The 27,426-nt window shown below is 47.5% G+C and overlaps 1 protein-coding gene across 5 annotated transcripts in view; it reads right to left on the bottom strand.

Annotated features, from left to right (window-relative positions):
- ITGA6 (integrin subunit alpha 6) overlaps positions 1-26,798 on the bottom strand; it is a 76,571-nt gene extending 49,773 nt beyond the window's left edge. For 4 of the 5 annotated variants that reach the window (XR_013447211.1, XM_036105516.2, XM_036105518.2 and 1 more), the window contains exon 1: positions 26,402-26,797. Coding sequence is in view for 4 of the 5 variants with exons in the window: in XM_036105516.2 (XP_035961409.1) it covers positions 26,402-26,583 (182 nt within the window). In the remaining variant the exon portion in view is untranslated. Of the gene's footprint in view, positions 1-26,401 lie in introns of all 5 variants that reach the window. The other variant, XM_078070998.1, reaches the window with a different exon arrangement.
- Between the last annotated feature and the right edge of the window lie 628 nt (positions 26,799-27,426).

Below are 27,426 nucleotides of genomic sequence, written 5' to 3'. Positions count from 1 at the left end.
AGTGGGTAGGGAGCTGCCATCAGACTGCAAACCACTCTGCAAGTAAATGCTAGAGGAGGAAGCCTTAAATTCTTGGGGTGCCAACATTTACATTAGAAGACCTAGTAGCTTTTAGGGTTTTTTATTTGATTATATTGATTCTACAAGAATCAATTATTTTTTTTAAAAAAGATTTTATTTATTTGGCAGAGAGAGACACGGCGAGAGAGGGAACACAAGCAGGGGGAGTGGGAGAGGGAGAAGCAGGCTTCCCGCGGAGCAGGGAGCCCGATGTGGGGCTCGATCCCAGGACCCTGGGATCATGACCTGAGCCGAAGGCAGATGCTTAATGACTGAGCCACCCAGGTGCCCCTCAATTTTTTATTTTTGAGCTGTAATCAATTTAAGTTCTGTAAAACCTGTCAACATTCCCATCCCCCCCCCCCAAAAAAAGAAGTGCTATATGGTTTGGTTTAGTTGTTTGCCAGAGTGTTAATGCGGGCGGCCTATACTCTGGACAGACATGGGGACGGTGGTGTTATCTGGCATCTGTGGTCCTGCAGACAGACTTTCCCTTTCAGATCTATACCTCATTCCGCAGTCCCTGCCTTACCTGATGATTCCCAGGGTGGTCACAGGACAGACCATCTCTCCCCTTGGCCCTAATCCCGGCATGACCTGCTCCAGACTGAGGCTCCTCCCCTTGTTACAGCCGTAAGCCAGAGCCGTCTGCCTCCTGTCTTGTAGTAACCTAATCTCACCCATTATGGAGCCTTGAGGAGCGTGGAGGGAAACCTGTACACCTAGTCCACCATCTGCAACCTTAAGTCAAAGCCCAATCATCTGAATGAAGGAATCCAGTCTTCATCCCAGCCCTGTTTCCTTGCAGTCTGAAGAGGTCTTTCTCCCAACTATTCCCATAACACCTCTTAATCGTTACTACCTGCCCTCATCTACTATGGATGCCTACAAATAAGACTCCTTGCTTGGAAAAAAAGAATCCAAAACAGGTTTTTTGGCCAATTTGTATTATAAGCTTTTATGAATATAGATGAAATAGCCAATTGACATCTGATCATTTATACAAACATTTAAATAACATATTAAACATTTAAAAGTAGTTTTACCTGTATTTCATGAAGTGATTTTATTCAAATTCCATATGTTTCTTTGACATTACTTTCTGAAAACCATGTCTAACCCAGTTTTCAGGAGCATTCCCAGGACATTTTAAAGTTTATAACCACATCCAAGACTTGCAATTATGGTGTCAAATCCTGAGGAATTATTACTAAATGGGAGCTAAATATCTTTGCCTCCTTTTTAAAAGCAATTTATTTTATTTAAAATATTTTAAAACCAATTTAACCTCTATCCGCATCCACAATTATAACTGATGGAGGTCCTTGTAGGCTAATGTGTTTATAACAAACAGAAATTTGTTGTTCAAAATAAAGTAATCAAGAGGGCAACCCTCCCAGGAGAACAACTTTATAAGGGCTCATATATAAGGTAAAATGATTTGGGGGTGAAAAAATAGATCTTGCCTTATATTCAAAGGTGTACAGAAAACAACTCTTCAAGACCCCCCTGGGCTGTGGACAGGCATCTTAGGAAAGGCCCCTGGGTCACACTTTCTCTCCTGGAAAGCCCATCCCTTTGACACAGAGGCCATGTTGCATGGAGTCCTTTTTGGTCACCAGACTATCCACAGAGTGGTTAAAGCTTCCAGCACTTAGCTCGGCTGACCACGCACCCAGGTTTTCCCAGGACAGTCCTGGTTCACACCTGTTGTTCCGGACTCCCTTTCCCGGACACAAATATCCCAGTTGGGTAGACAAATTATACAGTCAGCCCAGGCTTAGGTATAAAGCTAGCAATGGAACTTGACTGATGCAACAGCTTGAATTTTAAAACACTGTGCCTGAAATTCCAACTATGTGGTTGGATCTGGCAGTGGTCTCACAAGCACTGGTGAGTTGTTCTGGCCTGGGAGGCCCTACGGTCCATCTCCCCATGTCCAGGCTACCTGAGGACACCGAGGCACCACTGGCCTTGGGAGAGCCCCTCTCGCCCAACCAGGTTGACTCTCCAGGTGCGCACTGAGAGATACTTCTCCCTCCAGCCAGAGGCAGGGCAGTGCTCCTGCTCTCCAAGGACCAGGGGCCAACAGGGCTGTCCATACCCCTGCACCACCCCTGGTCACCATCAGCACCCCAGACAGCCTGCCCCGACTGCTGAGGAGTCCTTCCCTCTCTTCCCCACCTGGCAAAGAGAAGCAAGGAGGCATGAAAGCTTGCTTGTGCTTTCATCTAAACCCTGCAACTCTGCCTGTGTCAGATTCCTTCAGGGGAGAAAGGGCCTGCTTCTCTCTCCTTTGCGACTAGAAAAACCAGTCATCAGACTAATACCTCCTGTTAGGCTTTCCAGCCAAAATGTATGTATGTATGTGTGTGTGTGTGTGTGTGTGTATATATATATATATATATAATTAAAGTTATGAAATCTTACACTGTTTTCCTTATTTTGGTGACTGGTCATTTGGAGATTTAAAAAATACATCTGAGAACTCTGCACTCACAAAAGTTTATATGCTGCAGTCGTGAGCTAGAAATCTCTACCCTCACCAGCCCTCTGTATAGGTCAGGGCTGTGGGCACAGGGACTGAAGCTCTAGGAGGGCACAGATCCTTCCGGACTGATCCCAAGGACTCCTCCCAAGCTCCTGGAGCAGACTCTGGCACATGGCAGTGCGTAATCAGTACTTACGGAAGAGCCATCAGAGCCCACTGCCTCCAGACGGGGTGTGCAGCAGCCCCTCTCCACTGCTCTGGGAATAGCAAACTATCAGAGGTCATGACTGCCAAGCGACTTGGTGGCAACAGCCATCTCTGCAAGGAGACCCTGACTCGGGCAGCTGTACTGGTTTTCTATGGCCGCTTGGCCATAGAACACAAACTTAGCATCTTAGAGTTCCATAGCTCAGAAGTAAAAAATCAAAGTGTCCGCAGTTGCTTTCTGAAGGTTCTATGGGAGCATCGGTCTCACCTAGCCAGCTTCTAAGGCTGCCTGCATTCCTTGACTTCTGGCCCCTTCTTCCCTCTGCGAGGCTAGCAGTGATGCAGCTCCAGGTCTCTCTTTTGCCTCCCTCTTCCACATCAGGAGGATCCCTCCGATTGCCCACATGGGTAATCCAGGATAATCTCCCTCATCTTAAGGTCATCTGATGAGCAACCCTAATCTGCAACTTTAAGTCCCCTGTGCCATTTAACCTGATAATTCACAGGTTTGGGGGGTTAGGACACAGACTTCTTCATAGGCATTAGGCTCTCTACCCAGGCAAGAAATCTAAACAGTCTCTTCCTTATTCATATTAAACTATACTCAGCCACCGGGAACTTAAATTTTGATGATAACCTAAAATATTTTTGCTGAGGCTAGGTATTTCTGAAGAGCACAGTCTGAGTTTAACTTTTCCCTCACTCTGGACCCTTTAGCTCGACTGGGCTTCTTTCAAACCCTCGACCACATATTCTCTCCTGGCTCAGGACCTTTGTACATGTTCCTCTCTCCCTGGAATCCCCTTACTCAACTTGAGGTCTCTGTTTAAAAACGTTCCTGTACCTTCCAGGCTAGGGCAGGTGTCAGTTCGCATTCACCTTTCCTTCACAGCAATAAGCACGGTTAGTCATTAGAGGACTTGCACATCGTCCATCTCCCTTATCACAGGGCCGGCTGCATGAGGCAGAGGCACACCTGTTCTGCTCACTGCTGCGCCCCTCGCACCCAGCTCGGTGCTTAGTACTTAAAGGGCACTCAGCCAGTATTTTTAATAAATGAGCCATGTTCATACAGTAGTTTACACAATTCAATTTCAACACAGCAAATTTAAAATCTGAGAAACCTTGAACCTTCCACCATTTCTACAAGTAGCCTTCTAAAAGCAGAGGACAATGGGGAGCACTTCCCGCTGCTGCTTATCCTCCTACCAGCAATCCAGACAACTCCTTTGAAGGCTCTAGATTATTTTTGAAAAAATGTTTGCACTGTGAGTTTTTATTTAAATGATTTTATTTGAGAGAGAGCACGACAGAGAGAGAGAGAGAGAGAGCGCATGCATGTGCACACACAGTGGGGAGGGGCAGAGGGAGAAGCAGACTCCCCGCTGAGCAGCGAGCCCGACGACGCTTAACCGACTGAGCCACCCAGGCGCCCCTGCACTGTGAGTTTTTAAATGTAAAAGTTAGACTGTAATAATGTGATATTGTCTTAAAGTTTTGTCTATAAATCTGAGTAAAATGACACGGAAATGCTGCCTGCCAATGTGATAGCACAACCTCTCGATCATCTGTTCACTCCTTCATTCATTCAGCAAGTATTTCCCAAGCCCCTCGCTAAGCGAGTGCTCTGTCCCACGCCGTGACTGACCCACTGCCCCACCTCAACTGGACCTATTACAGTTGTCAGCGGTCCTAATTCCAGCGATTCCTACTGATGAATGCGTTCGCAGAGGAAACTGGTCTTTCAAAACAGAACACTTAGCAACACCTTACACCGAGAGCAGTTTGCCTCAAACGCCCACACCACGCTTGGAAAGCCTAGAAGGTATCAAAAGGCAGCTTTAGATAACATAAATGCCCTCAACTAAAAGGACAACACCAAAATGAGCCCATTTGATGGGTTTTGAGAGAAAGCTTTAAAACTTCTACTCGTCAAATGAAGCTCGAACTTCATTTTTGGTTTGAAACATGCAGAATTCACAGCCCGAATATTTTTGAAGGTCTTTAACTCAGCCCATCTTGGATTCTCCACATGGCTGCGTACAGATGAGAAATACAGGAAAATCACCTGTTCCCACACAATACTCCCCCTTATCCACGGTTTCTCTTTCCATAGCTCGTTAGCCGTGATCAGTCATGGTCCGCAAGCAGGTTATCCTCCTTCCAGCTCCAGTCAGGTCAAGAGTAGCCTAATACAGTGTCAAGAGCGTCCCAGTGCCTACATCACTCCCCTCACCTCACTTCATCACGCAGGCATGTTACCGCACATCGTCACACAAAGGGGGAGCACAATACAACAAGATTTTAAGAGACACACCACATTCACCACTTTTATTACAGTATATTGTTATAATTGTTTTATTTTATCATTGTTGTGAGTCTCTTACTGTGCCTAATTTATAAATGAGACTTTCTCACAGGTAGGCGGGAACAGGAAAGCACATAGTGTATATGGGGTTCAGTACTGTCACAGTCTCAGGCAGCCACCGGGGGTCTTGGAATGTATCCCCCTCAGATAAGGCAGCACTGCAGTGTGTGAGGTCACCCCTGGAGCGGGTCCTGTGACACTGCAGCCTCGTCACTCCCCCTCCACACCCACCTGGGCTCCAACCAGACCAACCCTCTGACTGCGTCCTTTCCACCAGGCTCTTCACCAGCGCTTCCACACTCGGCAGAAGGTCTGCCGGTACCGTCCACTCCCCGCAGAACGCCTGCCGTGTCCCCAGCTCTTCCCGACGTTTGCACTCCACTTGAGCATCACCTCATGTGTGAGTCCCAGCCCTCTCTGCCTCCTCCTCCAGGGCCAGCCGCCATGCACGCCGTAACTGAGCCCTCGTACCCCCCGGGCAGAGCCACTGCCCGCCAACCCCCACTAGTCCCCGGTGTCCTGGAGGAGCTCAAGGAGCCCAGCTTGATCTCATCTGATTCCCTAAGGATGAAGGTTCACAGAGGACCTGCCCAGGTTCCAGTGTCAATTATGCAGCTTGCATTTAAGACCTTAATAGTCAAAACAATTAAGCACGTGGAAAGAGAAACTAGAAGGTCCAGGAAAGCAGGCCAAGGAAACAGACTACCCCTTTCTGAATCAAATTCGAAACCACATTTTTTTAAAGATTTATTTATTTGAGAGAGAGAGAGCATGCACAGGTGGGGGGGGGGGGCAGAGGGAGAGAATCCTTAAGCCGACTCCCCACTGAGCACAGAGCCAGACGCAGGGCTCGATCTCACGAACCAGAAGATCACGACCTGAGCCGAAACCAAGAGTTGGACGTCCGTCCAACCGACTGAGCCACTCAAGCACCCCTAAACCACATTTCTTTACATTTGAGAGGAATCCCCAGAATATCAAACTCCTTCACAATCTTAGCAGTGAGATTAAGCACCAGGGGCTCCTCTTCATCGTTAGAGCTTTAAATGATAGTTCTAGAAGGGTAGCATGCAGACAGAGCCCCTTCTACCCTCTTCTCCCTCCAGTTTAACACAAAGTGTCTGTTACCTGTATATTCTTCACAGTTGGGAACTGTGTCCAACTATGACCATTCCTGTCTTGCCCCACAAGAGCTCTGAACTGTGGGCTCACTTCCCTTATTTAGGAGGAGAGGGATAGGAGAGTCTCTGTGACTTCCCATGTCTAGTTCAATTTTGACCCTCAAATCCTGTCCAAGTAGGAACTAGGCTGGCCTGGCTGAAGAAAGGGCAGCAAAGTCTGTGCCAGCCAGTGGATACTTGTCCCCATTCACTGGCTCCTCCTTCTCCATAAGATCTCAGACCCTCCCCTAGTCTCTGTATTCTCGTCGCAGTGCTGGATATTCCTTCCATTAACAGAGGACTCTCAAAACAGCTCTTTTCAGCTCAGACCTCTCCCCTAAGCTCCACACTCTAATACCCAATTGCCTCCTAGGCATCTCACAATCAGTATGTTCAAAACACAACCCCACTCCCCAACGTGCTCCCCAGAAGCCTTCCCTCTCTCTCGGTAAATGTATACTCTCCATCCAGGTGCTCAGGCCAGGCACCTAGGAGTCAGCCTTGATAGCTCGCTTTCCCTCCTATCCTATATCCAGGGCGTTCATACATTCTCCTGGCTCTGCCTCTGCATCTCACTCTGACCCACATGTCTGCCACAGGGCCCATTATCTGGTCACAGCTGGACAGTGTAGTATTGTTTCAACTGGTCTACCTCTGTCCACTCTTGTCCAGCCCACCCTCCACAGAGCAACCACTGTCCTCCCTACATCTTAAGGCACATAAGTCCTCCGCTTCCACCCTCCAATCAGTGCCCACAGCCACTGGCACGAAATTCCCGCTGTGCTCCACAAGATACTACGGGAAGTGCCCTTCATCTGCCCCAACTCGCTCCCCCAACACTGGCCCGATTTCTGTCCTTTGAACACACCAACCTGATTTCCATCTCAGGGTCTCTGCAGTTGCTTCCTTGGGCTCAAAACATTCTTGCCCTGGATCTTTTGCCTCCTTCGGGGCTCAACACCCGTCACCACCTCAGAGAGGCCCTACCTTGATCATCCCGGCTAGAGCTCTCCCTCGGTCACTCCCTACATTTGCCCTAGTTCTTCGTCTCCACAGTCCTTATCAGCACTTGAAATTGTGATATTCCGTTTTGTGTGTCAACTCCCCATCTTTTCTCCAGAATGCTACCAGTCAAGGGGTGCAGGGGCTCTTCCCTCGCTCCCTGAACACGACAGCTGAGGCGGTACCTGACACAGCCGTGGCATTCGATGCGTGCACTGACTGCAGCCCCCCAGGTAGGTACTACTCACAAGTGCCCATGCTCTAAGTTCTTAGCAGGAGAGCAGCAACCCTGAGGAGGGGGGAAACCGCTTGCATGGATGGGACACTGTAATTACAAGGTTATTCACATAGACTTTTATTCCAATGTTTCAGTAATCCGGCAGGCAGGTATCTGCATCTTGGAAATGAAGAAACCGAGGCTCAGACAAGGCATATTACCACCCTTCCTCCATGCCACACCGTGCCTGCCACACCCAGGGGGCCGCCTCCTAACCATTCAGCTCGAGCTACCCTGGCCTCCCGAGCACACGAAGACCTTGGTGCCTTCCCTCCCAAGCTTCCAGCCATCCTGCCCCGCTCCCCCAGAGCTCTACTCACCAAGAATTTCCAAACTCCAGCTCCAGGCTTTACACATGAATATGCTACAAGACTCTGCCCTCAGGTTTCATCCTCCCCACAGTAAAGCCTCCCTGGACAAGGATTTCTCCCCACCCTGCTTTAATCAGGCTATAAACTCCTCAAGGGCAGGAATTTGGTTGTGTGTGTGTGTGTGTGTGTGTGATCTCAAGAGTGTTTGGCCAAGGAAAACCAAAACCCTATTTAACTGTACTAACTGGCTAATCCAGTTGGGCAAGTACAAGTTAAAATTTACAGTGGAACAGCCTTGGGTTTTCAGGCTTCCACAGAAAAGTGATTAAAAGGCTGACACTCCCTTCTGAACTACAATCTCACTTTCAAAAGACTAGATTTCTAATGACCTTCCAAGATATCACATAAACACATATCCGACCCCCAAATTAGGGCAAACAAGCCATTATTAAGGATACACTGGCAGCTATCATCTCTTATTATATATGAAGCACTCTGAGCTCATGAAGAAGCAGATGCCATTATCACTATGTATTTTACAAATGTGGATGCAGGTTCAGAGGACAAGTAACTTGTCTAGTGTCACACAGCTGTAAGTGATGAAACAGTTGTGCCCCATACTCTCTGATCTTGCTCTAAACCACCACATCCCAAACCTCCTTTCTCTTGATTGCATAACATCACTAAAGCACTTTCATTTACCTACCTTTAAAAAAAAAAGCGTTTTACAAGAGCATGGCCAGTTATAATTAAGGTCTATAAAGTACGTTGAGCTCCGTGGCAGAGGGCCCAAAGAGTATCTGCCGCCCTTATGTGGACCACAAAATCAGTCATCTCGTCCTGGCCATCCAAACATTTTATAAGAGACTTTCTTCCCCCGTCTCCTTGAAGAAACATGCTCTAACTAAATCCAGTTTCCAGGGACTGTGAAACTCCTGTGAAGTTTGAACCTGAAGGTTCTAGTTCTTACCTGACTGGGGACATTTTACCATAGGTGTGTCTCTGACCAAGAAAAAGGGAGCTCATGCAATAAACAAACACTGAAAGCAGAAAGTGTTATTATCCATCACATGCATCTCGTCTTCCAGCTCAGAAACGTCCACCATTACCAAGGCTGGAAAAAGTGAAGTCAGGGCACCAATTTCAACTATTTACATGGAATACCAACAAGAATGGTCAGATCAGCAAAAGGGAGAAGGGCTGGAGAAGGAATTCTGGTTCCATCCCTGGCATCACCTTTTGGAGTGACTTGGGTTCAACACTGCCTTCCAATCTCCCACCAATAAGGACTTAAATAATCTCAAGGAAAAATACAATTAGCATCCAGCAAGGGAAAATCACAACCAGACTATATTTAAAATGTCCAAGAATTCCACTTCAACAAAAATTGAGAAAGTACAGGTATCACTATATAACCAGCTCATTTTAAAAATAAAGTCGGGCGCCTGGGTGGCTCAGTCATTAAGTGTCTGCCTTCATTTCAGGTCATGATCCCAGGGTCCTGGGATCGAGCCCCACATCGGGCTCCCTGCCCGGCAGGAAGCCTGTTTCTCCCTCTCCCACTCCCCCTGCTTGTGTTCCCGCTCTCGCTATCTCTGTCTCTGTCAAATAAATAAATAAAATCTTAAAAATAAATAAATAAAAATAAAGTCATTAACTGAAAGGGCTTTTCAGCTGATCAAGCAACTCATTACCAGTAAGTCCTCACTCAAAGAATTAGCATAAAAATGCTGTTATCTACTGCAGTAAGAAAAGGGAAAATGAAATGTCTCCAAGCAAAGCTCTTCTTTCAGTTTTACAAAGCAGCTGCTTGACCTTGTCAAATATGCCATTTGATCACTTCCTGTGTGTTTCTGAATTATCAGATACCTGACTTTCCAGCTGCCAAACAGAATCACATTTGTCCTTCTAGGGACTTGACCTTTCAAGGAACCAAGTCTAAGAACCTGTATGAGCTGGACCGTGAGCCCAGCCTCCCATCTTCGATCTTCACACACTGCTTGGCGCATAGCAGGCCCAGAGTTAAATGAATGAAGTTTATTTTATCATTAATTTATTACATTTAATAATTTTCAATTTGAGTATGTTATTACCAAGCAGGTTTTTATATGCCAAGTGTGCCGAGAATCAATAGTATCAGTGCTAACTCTTAAAAAAAAAAGTCTTTCTTAAAAGCCGTTATCAAATAGTTCATTTGCAAAGGAAAAAGTGACTTTTCAATTCCCATGATTCTCCAGTAATATATTTTTAATTAAAAAACCAGGGAGACAAAAGGTCTATTTAAAAAACACACACCTGGTAAGTCACCATATCCATTTTACTATTCCAACAGCTTAGGAAATCCAAATTTTTCAATGTTTAGAAAAGGAAATTAATCCCACATAGTCTATTTTCTATACGAGATAACTGAAATAACAAGCTCAGTAGCTGTGCCACTGCTGGCTGTGGCCAGGACCGGTTCTCCCCTTTCTCCACAATGAAAGGAATACCTAGGCACAAGGCCACCCTGAATAAAGATGGCTCAGCCCAGCCTCCCTTCCCAGCTGGACGTGACCTATAACTTGGTCCTGCTAAAGGGGATGCACGACGAAGGATCACACTGCTGCTTCCAGGAATCTTTAAAAGATGGTGCTCGTGTGCCTTTGGCCCCACTCTTCTTTGACCCCTTGATCGCCCCGCCTAGAACACAGATGCTACCCTCTTGGAGTATGAAGCACCATACGTGCTCTTGCTGGTATTCAGTTCACACACATTCCAATGAGCCACTCTCATTTTCATTTTTTTAGCAAGTATACGAACAGGTGGAGCACAAATGCTGACGCCATCAGGAATCCAACAGCGTGAGTGTAAGACTGTCAATTCTAGTTACTGCAGATCCAGGTAACCCCAAAGGCAGAAGAGTGGTCTGTGACCGTATCGGATGGTAGGACATCGTTTGTGACAGAGAGTCATGGAGAGCAGCCAGTCATGCCTTGAGAATCAGCCTGGTTCATTCCAACAACGCTGGGCAGACCACCGCCCTGGGAATGGACCCGCGGCTTAAGAGAAAGCAAAGTGGGTATCAAGTTCTTCACTGCTGCATTGCTCTTAAGAACAAATGATTAGAAATTACCTGAATATCCAGACTGGCTAAATTAATCATGGTTCACGATTAAAACCAAATACTATGCAGACATTAAAAAGACTAAGGAAGCTCTCTATTTACCACCTCACACAAGCTCTAAAACATGCCAAGAGGAAAAAAAAAGCAAGGTGCAGAATACATACGGCATGCTACCATACATGTAAAAAAATGTATGTATTTGCTTATAAACATATAGGCACCTGTGCAAGGATTCACAACAAACTGGTGAAATGACAGTTGACGCCGGGAAGTACAGGGTAACTGGAGACCAGGGCTGGGAAGGGGGATTTTTTTTTTTTAACATTTTTAATTTTAATTCAGTTAATTAACATAAAATTTATTACCGGTTTCAGAGTTACAGGTCTGTGATTCATCAGTCTTTTATAATACCAAGTGCTCATTACATCACATACCCTAGGAGGGGGATTTTCCCTCCACATCTTTTTGTAGTTTTTATATTTGTACCAGGTGACTGCATTACCTATTGAAAAATAAACTTACACATAATTTTTAAAATAATGTCAGCCTATGGACACTGGGTCAGTGAAAGTCTTGCAGAGAAAATGACAGAGATGGTGACGGAGGTTCCAATCCATGCCCAGAAGTCATGAAGAAAGCAAACCTCGTAACTGCACGAGGCAAGCTCACACACGCCATCTTTACGTACGCAGCTACAGGCAGGCAAAGGTCAACGCCGGTTTTTACAGCCCATCCCAGTGCCTTGAGGACACGCCAATAAAGCAGCATACAAGCCCGACATAGGGCACAGCAGACACTGTGCTGGCCAGGGCATTACAATAAAGTTCACCTGGAGGGCAGAGGTTGAAATCCACAGAGCTGAGAAGGTAGACCAGCTTCCCACCATGGCCAAGTGAGCTGCACAGTGAACCGCAGGACTCCGGACAGGAACCAGCACATTCCCCCGTGCGGTCCACAGCATGGCTGGCACTCCGACGAACATCTCCGCTATGGAGGACCAGCAACACAAAAGCCACATGCCTCAAGTCCTCCTTGAGAAGGGGATGAACCCATCCAGCTCAGGGGCATCCCAACACACAGAACGAAAATGCAGTGAGCACTATTTATAAATAGCTGCAGGGTTTCAGTGCCTGAGTCTTCCGGGCTATGGGCGCTGCCCAGCCCACTCTGTGGAAACCACTTGCTACAGGGAGGAGCAGGAGTGAGTCATGGCCTGAGTCAGGCACCTCACTTTTCATCTAATCGAAAGCATGAATGAGAGGACTGAAGCGAACTAAGACTCCTTGCCCAGGAACAAACCAGAGCGGGGTAGGGATCCATATGGGGAACATGCAACTGCTTCTGAATTCATGGTCAAAGGCAAATCCAGGCCCAGTTCCTCATCAAGAAATGCTTATCTCGGGAACTCAGGAGGACAGCTCTTTTTGATGAGAAAAGAGAGCTCTTTTTCAGAGAAGCTTGGTGGGACGTGAACAGATCTGCTTAAGCTTCTGTGGACATTGTATAAAAACAGAAGCAGTGACTAGATAGACCCTTGCTTGGGTAGAGGTAGAGGACAGGTAGAGGACAGGGGTTCAAGTATAGGAAGTGAGGGGGGGAGGAGGGGGGGAGGAGCAGCTCCATCAGAGGCTGGCTGTATGACCTACAACAAATCCTAGGCCTCCATTTCTTGATCCATAAAATGAGGGAGAGAATCGATCTTTCTAGATCATTTATTGGGTTCCTTCCCAGCTTTAGTAGGTGGTGAATAGCTCCAGTGGTAAAGAAATCCACAAAAGCATTATTGGGTGATATTACTAGAATACACCCACTCTCTCTGTGCAGATGAAAACACCTATGGCTTGAGCATGGGCCTAGATTTCTTTTAAAGCTGCACTTTATTTTTGAGGAATGACATGTGCCAAGCTCCACATTAAAGCCCTGGGCAAGCACAAATAAATCAGACCCAAATCCCTGCCTTCAGGGGGCCCACAACTCAGAACCGTCAGTGAGCTTCTGACAGCTCCCAAATAGCTTACTAGAAATTCCATGATAGGGGTGCCTGGGCAGCACAGTTTAAGTGTCCGACTCTTGGTTTCAGCTCAGGTTGCGATCTCAGGGTCATGAGATTGAGCCCTGCATCGGGTCCCGGACTAGAATCCAGGCAATAGAGAAATTAATCATTAGAAAAATCAAAGAGATGAAGAACAAAGAAAATAAAGATGGTAACAGATGAACGAGGCTCTAAAGGAAGGCTGGGATGTGGGGTGGGAGGTACCAACAAGGAAAGAATGTGCAAAACAAGCTAAAGATACCTTACTCCTAGGGACATCTGTTAGTCTAATCTCATGTTCCCAGAATGCATACGCACTGCCTTTCAAACTTCAACCCGTAATGTGCCACTGTCATATCAAACCTCAGGTCCAGCCTGACCTCTGTGGCCATTGAGATGGAGGGTTCATTCTAAAGCTGATGAGTCAGACAGAAGAGCAGCAAGACAAAGTGAGAAACCAACAACTGCGGCCAGGCTTTGTATCTGTTGCGATTCTCTCTTTCACTCCGTTAGAAACTGAAGACAAGAACGTTGGCTTCTCAAAGGACAGGTGTTGAGGAACCCGGGAGTTCCACACGTGGAGCCGGCCGCACAGCTGCTGGACCCAACTAGCAGCAGTCCTTTCCCCAAGTAGAAAACACATGCTGAGCTAGGCGAGGGGACCTCTAACTTCTACTGTAAAGGTGTTCAACTTTTAATTTTGTTGCCACTGATCCACATAGAATATCCTATCAGGGTTTCCCCAAGTAGAAAACACATGCTGAGCTAGGCGAGGGGACCTCTAACTTCTACTGTAAAGGTGTTCAACTTTTAATTTTGTTGCCACTGATCCACATAGAATATCCTATCAGGGTTTCCCCAAGTAGAAAACACATGCTGAGCTAGGCGAGGGGACCTCTAACTTCTACTGTAAATGTGTTCAACTTTTAATTTTGTTGCCACTGATCCACATAGAATATTCTATCAGGGGCATCTCTCTCTCCCACTCCCCCTGCTTGTGTTCCCTCTCTCGCTGTGTCTCTCTCTGTCGGAAAAATAAATAAAATCTTTAAAAAAAAAAAAAAAAAAAGAATATCCTATCAGATGATAGGACATAGCACAATTCTCACTTCAATTCTTTTAAGTTTAGTTTATCAATATTTTATGGCCTCATTAACATGGACATTCTGACTTCTGGACACTCCAAAACAACTTTAAGAAGGACCAAAGCGTTCACAACCACGTGAATATATTTAACACTCCAGAACTGTACACCTAAAAATGGTTACAATGGTAAATTTTATGTTCTATGTATTTTACCACAACTTAAAAAAAAAGTAGAACCACGGTGGAAAGGATCATTCTAAAATGGTCATCCCACTTCCTATTCTCCAGAAGTCTTTAATGTACCTGGGAAATTAAATCAACTCAAAGAGCTCAACCAGTACCACTGAGTACCCATCTCTATTAAATGTGAACCAAAAATGGACAAGCTGTCAGCCCTGCTCTCGAGAAGCTCTCAGACCAGTAGGGATGATATCCATCAGGCAGACATTCATAGAGTGCCTTCCATAGCAGGGGATGCGGCCAGACCAAGCGGGCCAACGGGTGTTGGCTTATGTAAAGAATGGGTGCAGACACCCATTCATCAGTGGAGGCTAACCTATGCTGACCTGGATAATTCTGAGACTTGGCTGAAAAAAGTGCTATGGTCATTTGGAGTGTCCCCAGTTAGCAGGGGAAAAGGGCAACAGTGGCTGTGTATTTGCTACCACTACTCCATGCGGACATTTAAAACCTAAGACACGATTCTGTCAAGGGCAAGATGATGTGGCACGGGATTTATTCCGAGAGTGAGCTACTTCACCAAAAGGCAGAAGTGGACAGTGTAGCATCAGGCAGACGGGCACCAGGCAGCTGTGCTTCAGGGCCCACACTCCTACTACCTAAGTGTCACGTGACTGTTCTAGGTCCCAGGTGTCCCTCTATGGAGAAGGGTTTGGGCTGCTCAGTGCTTTTCCGCAAAAGCGCTGAATGACAGAGGAAGGTGAACATGTATAGGGGACATAACCCAAAATGCCCACCAAAAGCTTGAATAGTCTTTAAAGCCTCATGTTTTATATTAAAAACTTACACATATTCCATTCTGCACTACAAAGGGGATAACTTTTTAAAAAATAACTCCCCACCACGCCGCCTCGGACAGATGTGCTGCAATTAATTTGTGGCACACCCCAGGGCAATGGATGTAAGGTCCTGATGAGTCATCATCTTGCATAATTTCAGAGATATTCTATTTCCTTTCAGATTCAGATTTATCTCAAGCTACCTTGTTAGCCTATACCACTTACCTTGAAAGAAGAGACTGAAAACTGGCAGTATTTTAAAACCCGAAGGGCTATTTAGCCTGGTTTTCCACATTCCTGACAATTCAACAAGGCCATGCATCATTTTTACTCAATACACCCTGTGATACACTAGATAACGTTGACCAGGATTACAAAGACAAGCAACCAGGCCCCAGGAGCAGGAAGTCAGGCCACAGCCCTCCTGCCATGTTCCTGGCTCACTTCTACCCTGCACAGCACACACCTACCTGTCCATGTCCTGAGGTCTACCTGGGTGGGGGGGAGCGGGGGATGATGGACACGGACACTATGCCATCCTAGACAGTAAAGGATTCTGGAGCTGCATATACTCCCATGTGGGCAATGCTCACTCAACGTCTAGCATGAGCTTTGTTAAGAATTTAACAATATATAAAGCTGTGGTTCTCTGCAGCTCAAATATGGCATAAGGAACTAGAAATGGTTAAAGGGTTTTGATGTGTTGCCATTTTCTCTTCCTTCTTCCAAGTCCCATGTTTCCCCTTCTTCTCCTTCAAGGGGATACTGTAGTTGCTATCTGCCTATGAACTGCCCCTAAGTCCAGTTGTAGACCACCCTGCCCATGGGGCAACTTCACCTGTGACCTAACCCCCAAAGAAGAGTTCCTGCTGTCCACTAGACTTTCAAGACAAGATAGCTACAAAAGCTCTGTGGGGGAGGGAATTCTACTCCTACTTTACTTTAAGGGGCCCACCACAGTAAAGGCTGATGTCTACTGGATGTGCCAGGCACGATGCTAAGTGCTTCATCCTCACCACACTTCTTCTCCACAACCCTGTGGGGTAGGTACTGTTAGCAACTCCACCTTCCCGAGGACGACAAGTAACTTGCCCAAGGTCAAATCACCACAGAATGTGAAGAAACTAGGATTCAAGCCCCACGTTCGTCTCTCTCTAGAATGGAGTTCTTACCCCCACAAGGCAAACTTCTACACAGGTATTGAGGAACTTAGGGCTAATGTGTACAGTTATTGATGAGAAATGAGAAGGAACCAGGAAAAACCTCCCACAGCCTCCCACCAGGACAAGGACCCAGCTGGCCGCACCTGTGCCCCCCTACTCCGTGGGGAGATGAGCTACCTGTGCTCCAGTGAGGAGGCTAGCCCCTCCACTGGTACCCCCCTCTCACCCACCCACACACATCACACCAGCATCTCTCTCCTCTCCTGCATTCACTTCTCCTTCTCTACTGAAGCATCCTCACCAGCAGCCAGCTCATTATAACTTGCTTCCATCATAAAAAAAAAAAATTATAAAGTTCCCTCTTGACCCCATTTTCTCCTCTAGCTCTTGCTCTGCTCCCCTCTTCAGCAAAACTCAGACTTCCTATTTTTTGTGTCCAGTTCTTCTTCTCTTCTCACCAATCCATCCAACCAGGCATTGCTCCCAGCCCTCCACGAGTGCTCTGCTCTGGCTGCTCATGGTCTCCACATTGCTATTCCAGTGATCAGCTCTCAGGTCACTGATACAACTCATGGATCACTGCCTTCATCACGTGGCTTCCAGGTTAGCACACCTAGTTCTCCCACGTACTGGCCATGCCCTTCATCTCCCTAACCTCTGCATGGGAGTGCCCTACAGCTTACCCTCAGTCTCTACCCCTGTTCCCTCCGCGACCTCATTCGGCATTCAGTCCCCCACTGGAAATACAACCTAGAGGTCCAGGACTCCACTATTTGTATCTCCTGCCCAGACCTCCCCCATTGAACTTCAGACTCTCATTCAACTGCCTACTCAGCACCTCCACTGGGATGTCCAGACATCTCAAGCCTAACATGTCTAAAAATCAAACTTTCACTCTTCCCCCAAAATCCCTTCGTCTTATGCTCTGTCCTAAACCATCATAGGACAACTTCATCCTTCCAGTTGCTCAGGCCCAAAACCCTAAAGATGTTCTTTTTTACTCTCACTCTCTCCATCCTGTTGACTCTACTTTCCAAATATACCCAGAATCCAACCACTTCTATCTTCACTGCTACCACCTTGGTCCAAACTACCATCATCTCTTATCTATCATTACAGGGGCCTTCTAATTAATAGCACTACATCTACCCTTGCCCTCACCCTTATCTATGCTCAATCTAGCAGCTAGAGAAAACCATTTAAAATCTAAGGTAGAACATGTCATACTCTTTCAGAACCCTGCAAGGCTTCCCATCGCAGTCAGGAGTAAAAGCCAGTCTTTCAATGACCTATAAGGCTCCACACAATTTGCCTCCAAGGAGGCCATACGCTTCCTTGCTGTTCTAAATTTGCTAGGCATGCTCCTGCCCCAGGGCCTTTGCACTGGGTGTTCCTGCGGCCAAAAACACTCTTTCCCCCCAGTACTGACATGGCTTGCAGCTTTGCCTTTTCAGTGAAGTCTTCCCTGGCTGACCTACTGCCGACCACTCCGCAGTCTCTTTCTCCACTTTCTTTTCCTCTGTATCACTCACTACCATCTAACATAATACGCCTCTTTATTTTGTGTCTCCCCCAACAGAACTAAACAGGGACTTTATTTAGCTTGCTGCCATATCTCTAGCACCAGAAGAGTGCCTAATACATAGTAAACGCTCAGTGAATATCTGCTGAACTTACAACTTTTATAGGAACCTCCCCCCAAAAAAGTTTATGATCTCTCTAGAGGTCCAGAGCACATTCCCCTCCAAATTTTTACTTGTTCCTCATGTTCAAGTAAGGATAAAAATCCCTACTTTAAGTTGAAATATAAAATACACATTTATGTATAAATGTGCACACAGAAATAAATGAGCTTACAAAAGATCAATTTCTTACCCTAGGACCGTGAAAAAGCTCCTCAGATGGCTTCTGGCTGGTGGTGCTGCTGAACTTGGGGGATGCTCATCTTGCAGCCCTCACCTCCGGGGATCATCCTGAGTGGGGGCCCCAGGATGTCCCTCCACATGCCCACACCCTCACTTAATCTTGGTAGCAGCCCTGAACCCTTTCTAAATATAAGATTTGAAAAATACTTTTCTTTCAAAACTGGCTGATCAGATATGGTATCTGATACGGCTTTAGCATGTCCTGAGCATTGAAACACTTCTGCAGCTGCCCCTGAAGCCCTCCCTTGAGCTTCGGACCATCTAATTCAGTACACGTCTTCTCCAGGTCCTCTATCCTTGGGCCTCTAGAAGGCCCAACAGTGTCCAAACCCATCTTTTCTTGCACTCGTGGCTTCACGTGAGACCTCTTCCTCACCCAGATCTTAAAGCCAGCTCTCAACTTTTTCTGAGTATTATTCTAAGTTGGCAAGTCTCACAAGCAGCCAGGAGGCCTCAGGCGCCAGTGCCATTTTCCTAGAACGATGTCTCCGCATAGCCACCTGATCATCCGAGCCTCTTCAAGCTTTTCCTTGCTTGAAAACTCTTAGGTTTATTTGTGTCACAGCAAAGCGGAATTCCTTAAGCCCTAGTCAATTGGTTTTCAACACCCTGCATCTCCAATCTCACCAAAGCCTTGCAGAATTCTAAACATTTCCATTTCACTTCACAAAACCCTTGTTCTCAAGAGACAATCCTACACTGCCAGTTGGAGTGGGGTCAGGCCATCATCTGACAGATGGGTCCGTGGGAAAAGGACCCAGGAAGGACCGCTTACTCTCCTTAGCAAATAGGAGAAACAGGACTTCAAATGCCTACTGCTGTCAGGTGGTCCAGTCACACCAGGAACAACCGTCCCACACCCCGGCTGTGATTCACCTTGATGAGGATCCTCTTGCTAACTTTAGATTATACGGCTTTATCAGGACCACAGAAGACTGTGACCACCCGACCAACGGCAGTATACCCTGAAGAGAAGGGTACGGATTCTGCAAAGACAAGAGGTTATTTGGCTCAGGAGACCTACAGTTCAGTGATGTCCTACCCTATGGCTCTGAAATGTTTATCATTTGTACACTTCCCCCCACACCCACACTTAGCCTCAGTACAAATCAACAGCCTTGATAAAATGAAGAAACTATATTGACATTGATATCACCAAACAAAGCAAACACAGCCCCGGGGAAAGAGGCATACTCTGCGCTCCATTTATTCTTCATATCACTAACCAATGTGCCCCTTTCACATTATTCCAAAGTTTATTTTTATTTCTATACTTCCAGGCTTAGAAAGCATATTTCATTAAAAGGTTTTCTTATACTGTATCTGAAGTGGCTCCGGACTGTGTGACGTGCAAAATATATGTAGCCGGTTAGCAAATAAACATGCAGGCGGACAGTCATGGCTCCATGTCACTTGCTTTTGCCTCCTGCACTCGCTTCAGTGACACTTCCCCCTAATTCAGAACAGCCTTCTTTGCCAGTTCATTGGTTTTAAAGTCTTCAAAGTTTTCTAAAGTCTTTCTGCCAATTTGGAAATTGGTGAAGGGATAGCAGTATCCAACATTGGAATCCAGCACCTGTGTGGAGGGGGCGAGGAGTGGGGTCTGAGAGGGGGAGGGGGAGAGAGACAGAGAGAGAGAGGGAGGGAAGGCGGGAGATGTGGGGAGAGTCTGAGGCTACACTGTGGCCTATGAAAGAAGTGGTTCTACCAGCACACCAACTCTGGAATAAACGGATTTGGAACTGTCTTGCCTTGTTTACCTAAACAGAAAAGCCAGACAGCAGCAGATGAGATGATGATCATTCCAGCCTGTTATTAGGCTAACAGGGACCCACACTGGTGAAGAGCCAATCTACCTGTCCCAGTTCAGGGCTAATTAACAATTAGCCTCTTGATTTAGTTCCAAGGGATCACTGTTTCCAATTCCAAGTGCCAGTTTAACAAACAAAAATCTGCTAGAACACACTACTTCCACACTTTGTCCATGCATCTTCAACCTTAGGCAGCTTCATTGTGAACAATCAGACCCAGCTTTGCACAAACAGACCCAGCTTTCCTATTGTACATTAATGCCAAACAAAGGACCAGGAAAATAATACATCATCAACCCTGCCCTGGGTAGAGTGCAAATTACCCAGTCTCCCAGGGATAAGGGTAGGGGGATACTTCCAAAGTCACAGAGGTCTGAGAAGATCTGGAAACCAGGAAGTTGGTATTCCTCATTAACTCCACCCTATTACTTCATAATCCACCCTCCACGGGTACCCTCTGCACAAAGTCACTGCCCACCCAGCCCCTCACCATCCTGGTATCTGCCCACTGATCTCCACATACTGAAACCAGACTGGTATTCATCTACTGCTTGGTAGCTACCAAGGGCTACAAGGCATGATTCCCCTGAGATGTACTTTCCAAACATGGTCACTATAGAATGGAAGGAAGGATGTACACTTAACCATGATCATAATCAAACCCAACAAGAGAAACCACATGCTGCACAGTCCAGGAAGCATGGAAGATGTAGACTGAGAACCAACTTGCCCAACGACGCACCATGGTCACTTCACCTCTTACAGCCCTAGTTTGCACATTTATTTAACAAACACAAAGGGTAAGAAATGGTGGGGGCTGGCCCTGGCGCCCATTACTGCTGGGCTGAGTCTTCATCACCCCCCAAGAAGCCGGCAGAATTCTGGTTCTGGCACAAGGTTCAACAGGATCACCATTCCATAGCTCTCAGTGGAGGAGGTCAGCAGCTTCCCCACCACTCCCCCTAGGGTCACACACATTCAAGATTCCCTTACAAGCCCTAAATAAATAAGCTTTAGCCATCAATTCCCAAGTACTCTCTCACGTGCTTGCTTTCATTTGATCCCCACATGTCCTTGTCGAGGGCTTTCAGGATCTTGCTCTACAGCCATCCTCTCTATCTAGTCTCATTATAACAACCAACAAATCCTGAGCACCCACTGCAGGGCAGGTCAGCCTGTATTTCTGGAGTTAAGCTCTCAAGTCTGCCTTTAAGGCAAAAATCAAGTGTATTTTAAAATCACTCATGAAAATTCCTTAGCTGGGATGGGAGTCCTTGAAAACTCAAAACCCAAGAATTCACATCTTGGGTGTCTATTTGCATTACGCCGTTTCCCTCGGGGCAGCAGAGTCCAAGGGCTACTTTGAGCAGGGAATGGCAAAGGGTTAAATCAAGGGATTTCTTTCTCTCTCTACCCTGAGCTGAAAGAGTTGATTTCACAAGTTAAATTGAGTGTATGATGATAGGACTCAATTGTATTTGCAAGGCATATGCTAGGTGCTAGCAGGCAAAGAAATGAATCTAAAACCCCTGCCCTCACATAACCTATCATCAGTTGGGAAAGACTGGTTCATCCTCTGAAAATCATAGATAACAGTTAAACACAAAGCCATCAGAACTGTCAGACATGTGATACTAAGTGCTACAGACATTCAAAGGAAGAAGAAATTGCTATAGTGTAGGGTGGGCTCAAAAGGCTTTCATGGAGAAATTTAAACTGGCTCTTGAGATATTGATTACATTCTTTCCTAAGATGGGCTGACCAAGAACCAATCAGTGTTCCACACAAAACAGACCCGGTCATCTAAGTATACAACAGTATTTTGTATTATGTCTCCACTATCCCTCTTGAAAGTGCCAAATAATTCACTGGCCAACTCTGTCCACGGTACTATGTTGAGCCAAGGTCCCAGGGTAACCATATGCCACAGTTTGAGTTCTACTTGGTTACCAAAGCTTAAACTAAATCTTAATATTACTGTTATGCTAAAATAGAGTACTATACAACTAAGAACAACATGGTAACTGCTTCTTTACAATCACGGAGACTCTTACGTGAGCATTTAACCTGACTTTCCTGAAAAATTATTCATATCATGCGTACTCTGATCCGTTTTTGCAAACCCTAAGTCATTACTTGGATGGTCTCACACCAGCCAGTGTTAAAATTAAACTTGTCTATTTCTCTTTCTTGCAGAGTCCTATGACCTCCTCTAAGTCTCCCTGCCCATTCTGGCACTGTCTCCACTCTCAGGACTCAAGGTGACCGAGCACAGGCCCTGGATGCGGGCCCTGAGCCACACGGCACCGTGAATGAATGCGAGGGAGCCAGGCTTAGGTACACATCCTGACACAGCTCTCATCCCTGGCTAGCTCCACTCACCCCTCACTGGGCTTTTTCAGAAGAGGAGGGAGTAAGAGGCAAAGAAAGAAGGACCCAGAATCTGATGCAAGGCCAGCTGGAATAAGGATCAATTGGAAGAGTCCAGGCATAGATATTTAAATAGCTAGCCCTGATTCACATGGGAAGCAGCTTAATAAATCAACACAACAGAGTACATTTCCAAAATTCAGATGCCAGTTTCTCCAGGTCTGAAGGACATTTCTGACTTTTCCTTTAGGGGATGGCATGAGCATAAGTCAGAAATACCAAATTCAAATCCCGATTTGAACTTTAGTTTCTTCGTCTTTAAAGGGAGCCAGTCAGACTAGATGACTTTTATAACTAGATGACTAATGATTTTAAAGGCGGGAGCACCACAAGTCTGAGAAAAATCAAAAGCAAACATCAGAGTCAGAATGGAAGGGACAATGGCTGTGTGGGGGGGGGGGGGATGCCTGGGTGGCTCAGTCTGTTAAGCGTCCGACTCTTGATTTCCGCTCAAGTCATCAGCTCAGGGTCGTGGATCTAGCCCCCACGTCGGGCTCTGTGCTCAGTGTGGAGTCGGCTTGTCCCTCTCTCTCTGCTCCTTCCCCCAAGTGTGCATGTCCTCTCTCTTGAATAAATAAAATATTAAAAAAAAAAAAAGAAGAAGAAGAAGGGACAATGGGCCTGGAGAGCCTCTGGAAGATGATGATCAGAAAGTTCCCCCAAAAAGATAACGGACTGGGGAAAACCCAGAATTGCTCTATAACAATATCTTATAAATTTCTTCCTTCTAGGTTCTGCCTTATAGTCAAGCACAGATCCATCTCTTCCCAGAACAGCTAAGAGTGATACTTCATAGAATGGACATACCCACAGATGTCATCCCACATGGTCTACCTGGAAGGGGTGGTAACTCAATCTTAACTACCTAAGGGAAATGAAAAGATCCCAAGGAGTGCCCACCCTGACCTCAGTAACTCAGACAAATATCTCATCATCATTTGGAGTCTCAAACTTCCTTAACGCACAGCCTAAAAACCTGAGTGAAGTTTTACAGTCTCTAGCTCTGTTTTATAGTCCCCAAAGTTTTACGAACACCCAACATGTTCTAAAGGCTCTCAGATACATTATTGTTATAAAATCGTAACTAGAGTTCAAGATGGCATTAAATATTTAAATAGCACTGTAGAAAATTTAACCCACAAAAATCTATGGCAGTTTCTTTAATAGTGCATTCATCTGATATTCCCACACATCTTCACTTCTCCTGCCTCAATAAGGTCCCTTGTTCAGCCTATTTACTTTATCAGTCTAATTAAGACCAATTAAAGTTAGATTCCTTGGAACATGGGTTTCATAAATGTGACTAAGACTTTAGATTATCAATTACCCCACCTACGATAAACTTCGGCCTTGCTCTTTGGCAGTCAGACTCAGAATGGTTAACACCTGGGCGCCTGGGTGGCTCAGTTGGTTAAGCGACTGCCTTCGGCTCAGGTCATGATCCTGGAGTCCCAGGATCGAGTCCCGCATCGGGCTCCCTGCTCGGCAGGGAGTCTGCTTCTCCCTCTGACCCTCCTCCCTCTCATGCTCTCTGTCTCTCATTCTCTCTCTCTCAAATAAATAAATAAAATCTTTAAAAAAAAAAAAAAAAAGAATGGTTAACACCTACCCAGTAGCTGGCACACAGTAGGAATTAAATTAGTGCTTCTCAATGCATCACCACTAAGAGCCACTGCTTAGTCAGCAAATCCCCACGCCAGGCAGGAATTAAGCATTGTGCATGTGGTCTCTTACTCCTCACAACAACCTTATTAAATATCTCCATTTTACAGATAAAGAAACTAAGGCTTAAAATAAATTAACAGCTGCTACATGGCCCAGAAGGAATCTGAGCTCAGGTGTCTCTCTCTCTCTCTCTCTCTCATCAGTTCCCCACTGAACCTTTCCACAGAGTGCAGAGTTTAGGACACTGGACCGGAAGTTGTGGGGTCTCAACTCACTGGCTGTTATTTACACCCACATCCGTTACAGACAAAGGTGACAACTGATGTGATTACAGCCTGTGTGCATTGGTTGTCCTGGGAGGGCCAAAGCTGCTCCTGAAGCTGGAACACTTTACCAAAAGAAGGGGACGGGACAGGATTTAACATAAACCACAGCCCCCGACAGTGTGGTTACTGCCACACTCTTAAGCTCTAGGGAAAGATACACTCCTGGGTCTGATCAGCCACTCCCCTCTGTCAGCCTCCTAAGCAGAGCATTTCTAGAAGGCAGCAGACTCCAATGACAGGCTTATTCTTACCCACAGGATCACCTGCAGCGGCAATAACAGCAGTAACAAGTTTTAGCAAGCATGCTGCTTAGTGACAGAGATTCCTGGCTAGCGTCACATTTTGCAAGTCTCCATCCCAAAGATATTTTCTTGGCCCAGTACATCCCCTTCACAATGTTGGCTTGAACAACTATTCCAAGGAAGCCATCACCTTCAGCGGGCGTCAGGTGCAAGAGAATACCAGGCTGAATGTCTTCCCTCTGCTAGCCCACAACCACTGCGGCTCTAACCAGTTCAAATTCTCCATGTGGGTGGATGCACATTTACACACCCCTAAGTATTCAGAGACACCAAACGTCATGCATTAACTGAGGTAAGAGTAACCACCTTTCATTTCAGATTTACAGCTTAACAATTATTTCTCCAAAGAGAAGGCAGAGCATAAGCAGCTAGCCAGCCCCGCAGACCACCAGCCCTCAGCCTCCCCACCCCCAATGAATTTCTTTGCTTCACTAGCAGGTGTTACCAGAAAAATCTGACATTAAGATTCACCAATTCCAAAGTTGTTAATTGCAGAAATCAAGAGGTTTTCTCCAACTCTAAATCCCATTCGACCGTCATAAACACAAAGTCCTCTCTTTACGTGACTGCACTTTGCTTTCTCCGGTCTGTTGGTCCTGGAAGGACCTCGGTTCAACTAAAAGCCTTAGGGGAGGAGGGAACTTCTGTGAGTTTTTCAGTAGCACAGATCAAGACGAAGGCCCACAGCGATTAAGACGGGCTAAGCTCCCAAACCCTCTCTAGCCTAAAGAGTTTGATCATGTGGGAACCAAAGACTAAGAAAGAAAAAGAGAAGCTAAGCAGTGCCAGTCTCCACTTTCTCCCGGGAGGAACACCGCTATACTATTGGGGCGGTGGGGTGGGTAGTGATCTTCCAAACTGTGTTTGCAAAGCCCCAGCCCAGATCGGATATTTTGCTTTAACCCCTCGGCTTGGGCCTGCCCAGTGCAAAGGCCCAAAGGGTCTTTGGTACCGCCGGGCGGGGGGACCGAGCACACCACTCATAGGGTCTTGTTTTCTCAGCTGATCTAGTCATGCGAACAGGTGCTTGGTCAATTCCATCTTTAAAAGGGGGGGGAGGGGTATGTAAGAGTAGCTCCCACAGGAGCGCCCGCCCTGCAGGGAAAGCCACGCAGGACAGAATGAAAAGTGGCTTTCCAACTTCTGCGGGGCTCCCGAGTCTGAGGGGAAGCCGGGTGTTGCGTGAGGTTGGGAAAGGCCTGGATCTTCCGGAACAACGCTCGCAGCAAGCCCACAGCAGCGACACGGCGACCCTACCCCCCGGGTCACCCCCCCCCCCGCCCCAAACACACACGTGAAGCTCAGCAAAGCGTGCCACCTGCTGGGTTCCCAGCAAACATGCCCGAAGGGAAGGACCGCCGGAAAACACTTTGTTTAAAAAGAAAAAAAAAAAAAGTAAACTCTCCCGGGGCCGAGAACAGCCCCGCCTGGCACGGGGGCCGCGGTCCGCGGGGCTCGGCCCCCGGGTCCTCCGGTTTCTAGGGCTGAATGGGGGGAGGCGCCGCGACGGGCTGCGCGGCTGGTCGCGCTCCCCCGGGGGCCGGCGGAGTCCCGGGCGCGGCAGCGGCACGGGCAGGGCCGGCGAGCGGGAACGCGGCGCGCCCTCGCCCCTGCTCGCGCGCGGGCCGGCGCCCTGGCGGGGGTGGGAAGTCGGGGAACTTACAGCCGCCTGTCCTCGGGCTCCAGCTGCCGGTGCATGGCCAGCGAGAAGCCGAAGAGGCTCCCGGGGTCCCCCGTTTTCCGGATCACATTGTCCTCGCGGGTGTCCAAGTTGAAGGCGGCGCCGAGCCGGGGCAGGAGCCCCGCCGACAGGTAAAGCAGCCACAGCTGCCCCGCGGCCGCCATGGGCAGACGCACCGGGAGGGGGAGCGGGAGCCGCGGCGGCCGCCCTGCGCTCCGGGCCGGGTTCGAGGCTGCCGCGCTGCTGCTGCCGCCGCCGCCGCCGCGGCCACCTTCGTCTGCTCTGGCCACCGCGCCGGCCCCACCCCCGGGACGAGTCGCGCTAGCCGCCCGGCCGCTCCCCCTCGCGGGCAGCTCCCGACCGCTGAATGAGCCCGTTGTTCTCTGGAGACTCGCAGGCGTTTTATCAAGTGACGAGGACGCCGGCCCCGCCCCTCCCCACCCCTCCCCACCCCTCCCCACCCCTCAGGCCCCTCCTCGCGCGCCCGCCGCCCGGCCCCGCTGCCTGCACCTTCCCGGCCGGCCTGGCTGCGCGGCGTCCCGGCGCTGCCCCTCCGCGGCCAGCCGCTCGCCTGTCCCGCCGCAGCCTACCTGGTCGCGAAGCAGGCGTGGGAGACCGGGGTGCTCGGGGGAGGCGAACTCCCGGCCCAGCAGCCCCATGGGGGTCCTCCGGGAAAGAAGCATTGGAATTGTGGTTGCCATTCGGCTCAGAGCCGCGTTTACTACCTGTTCGCAAGGAGAAGTACTGGTGATGCGCCGGCCCCGATCTCCTTAAGCAGCGGATTCTCACCCACCGAAGCCCACGTGCAAATGCTCACTTCATTCATTCAGTCCACAAGTGCTTCTGGAGCGCTTAACGCTTGCCAGATACTTGGGGAAGGGAGCTGCATGGATTTTCAGCCCTCAAAGAACTAACCGTCAAAAATTATAATAGCCCAAACTCTAATAGTGCTGTACAATTTATATAGCTCATTTTATAGCTCATTTAGCCCTCCTAACAATCCGCAG

Source organism: Halichoerus grypus, chromosome 4 (assembly GCF_964656455.1).
Source record: "Halichoerus grypus chromosome 4, mHalGry1.hap1.1, whole genome shotgun sequence".
Taxonomy (NCBI): Eukaryota; Metazoa; Chordata; class Mammalia; order Carnivora; family Phocidae; genus Halichoerus; species Halichoerus grypus.
The sequence above is the reverse complement of the archived record's forward strand: the minus strand, read 5'-3'. Positions and strand labels throughout refer to the sequence as shown.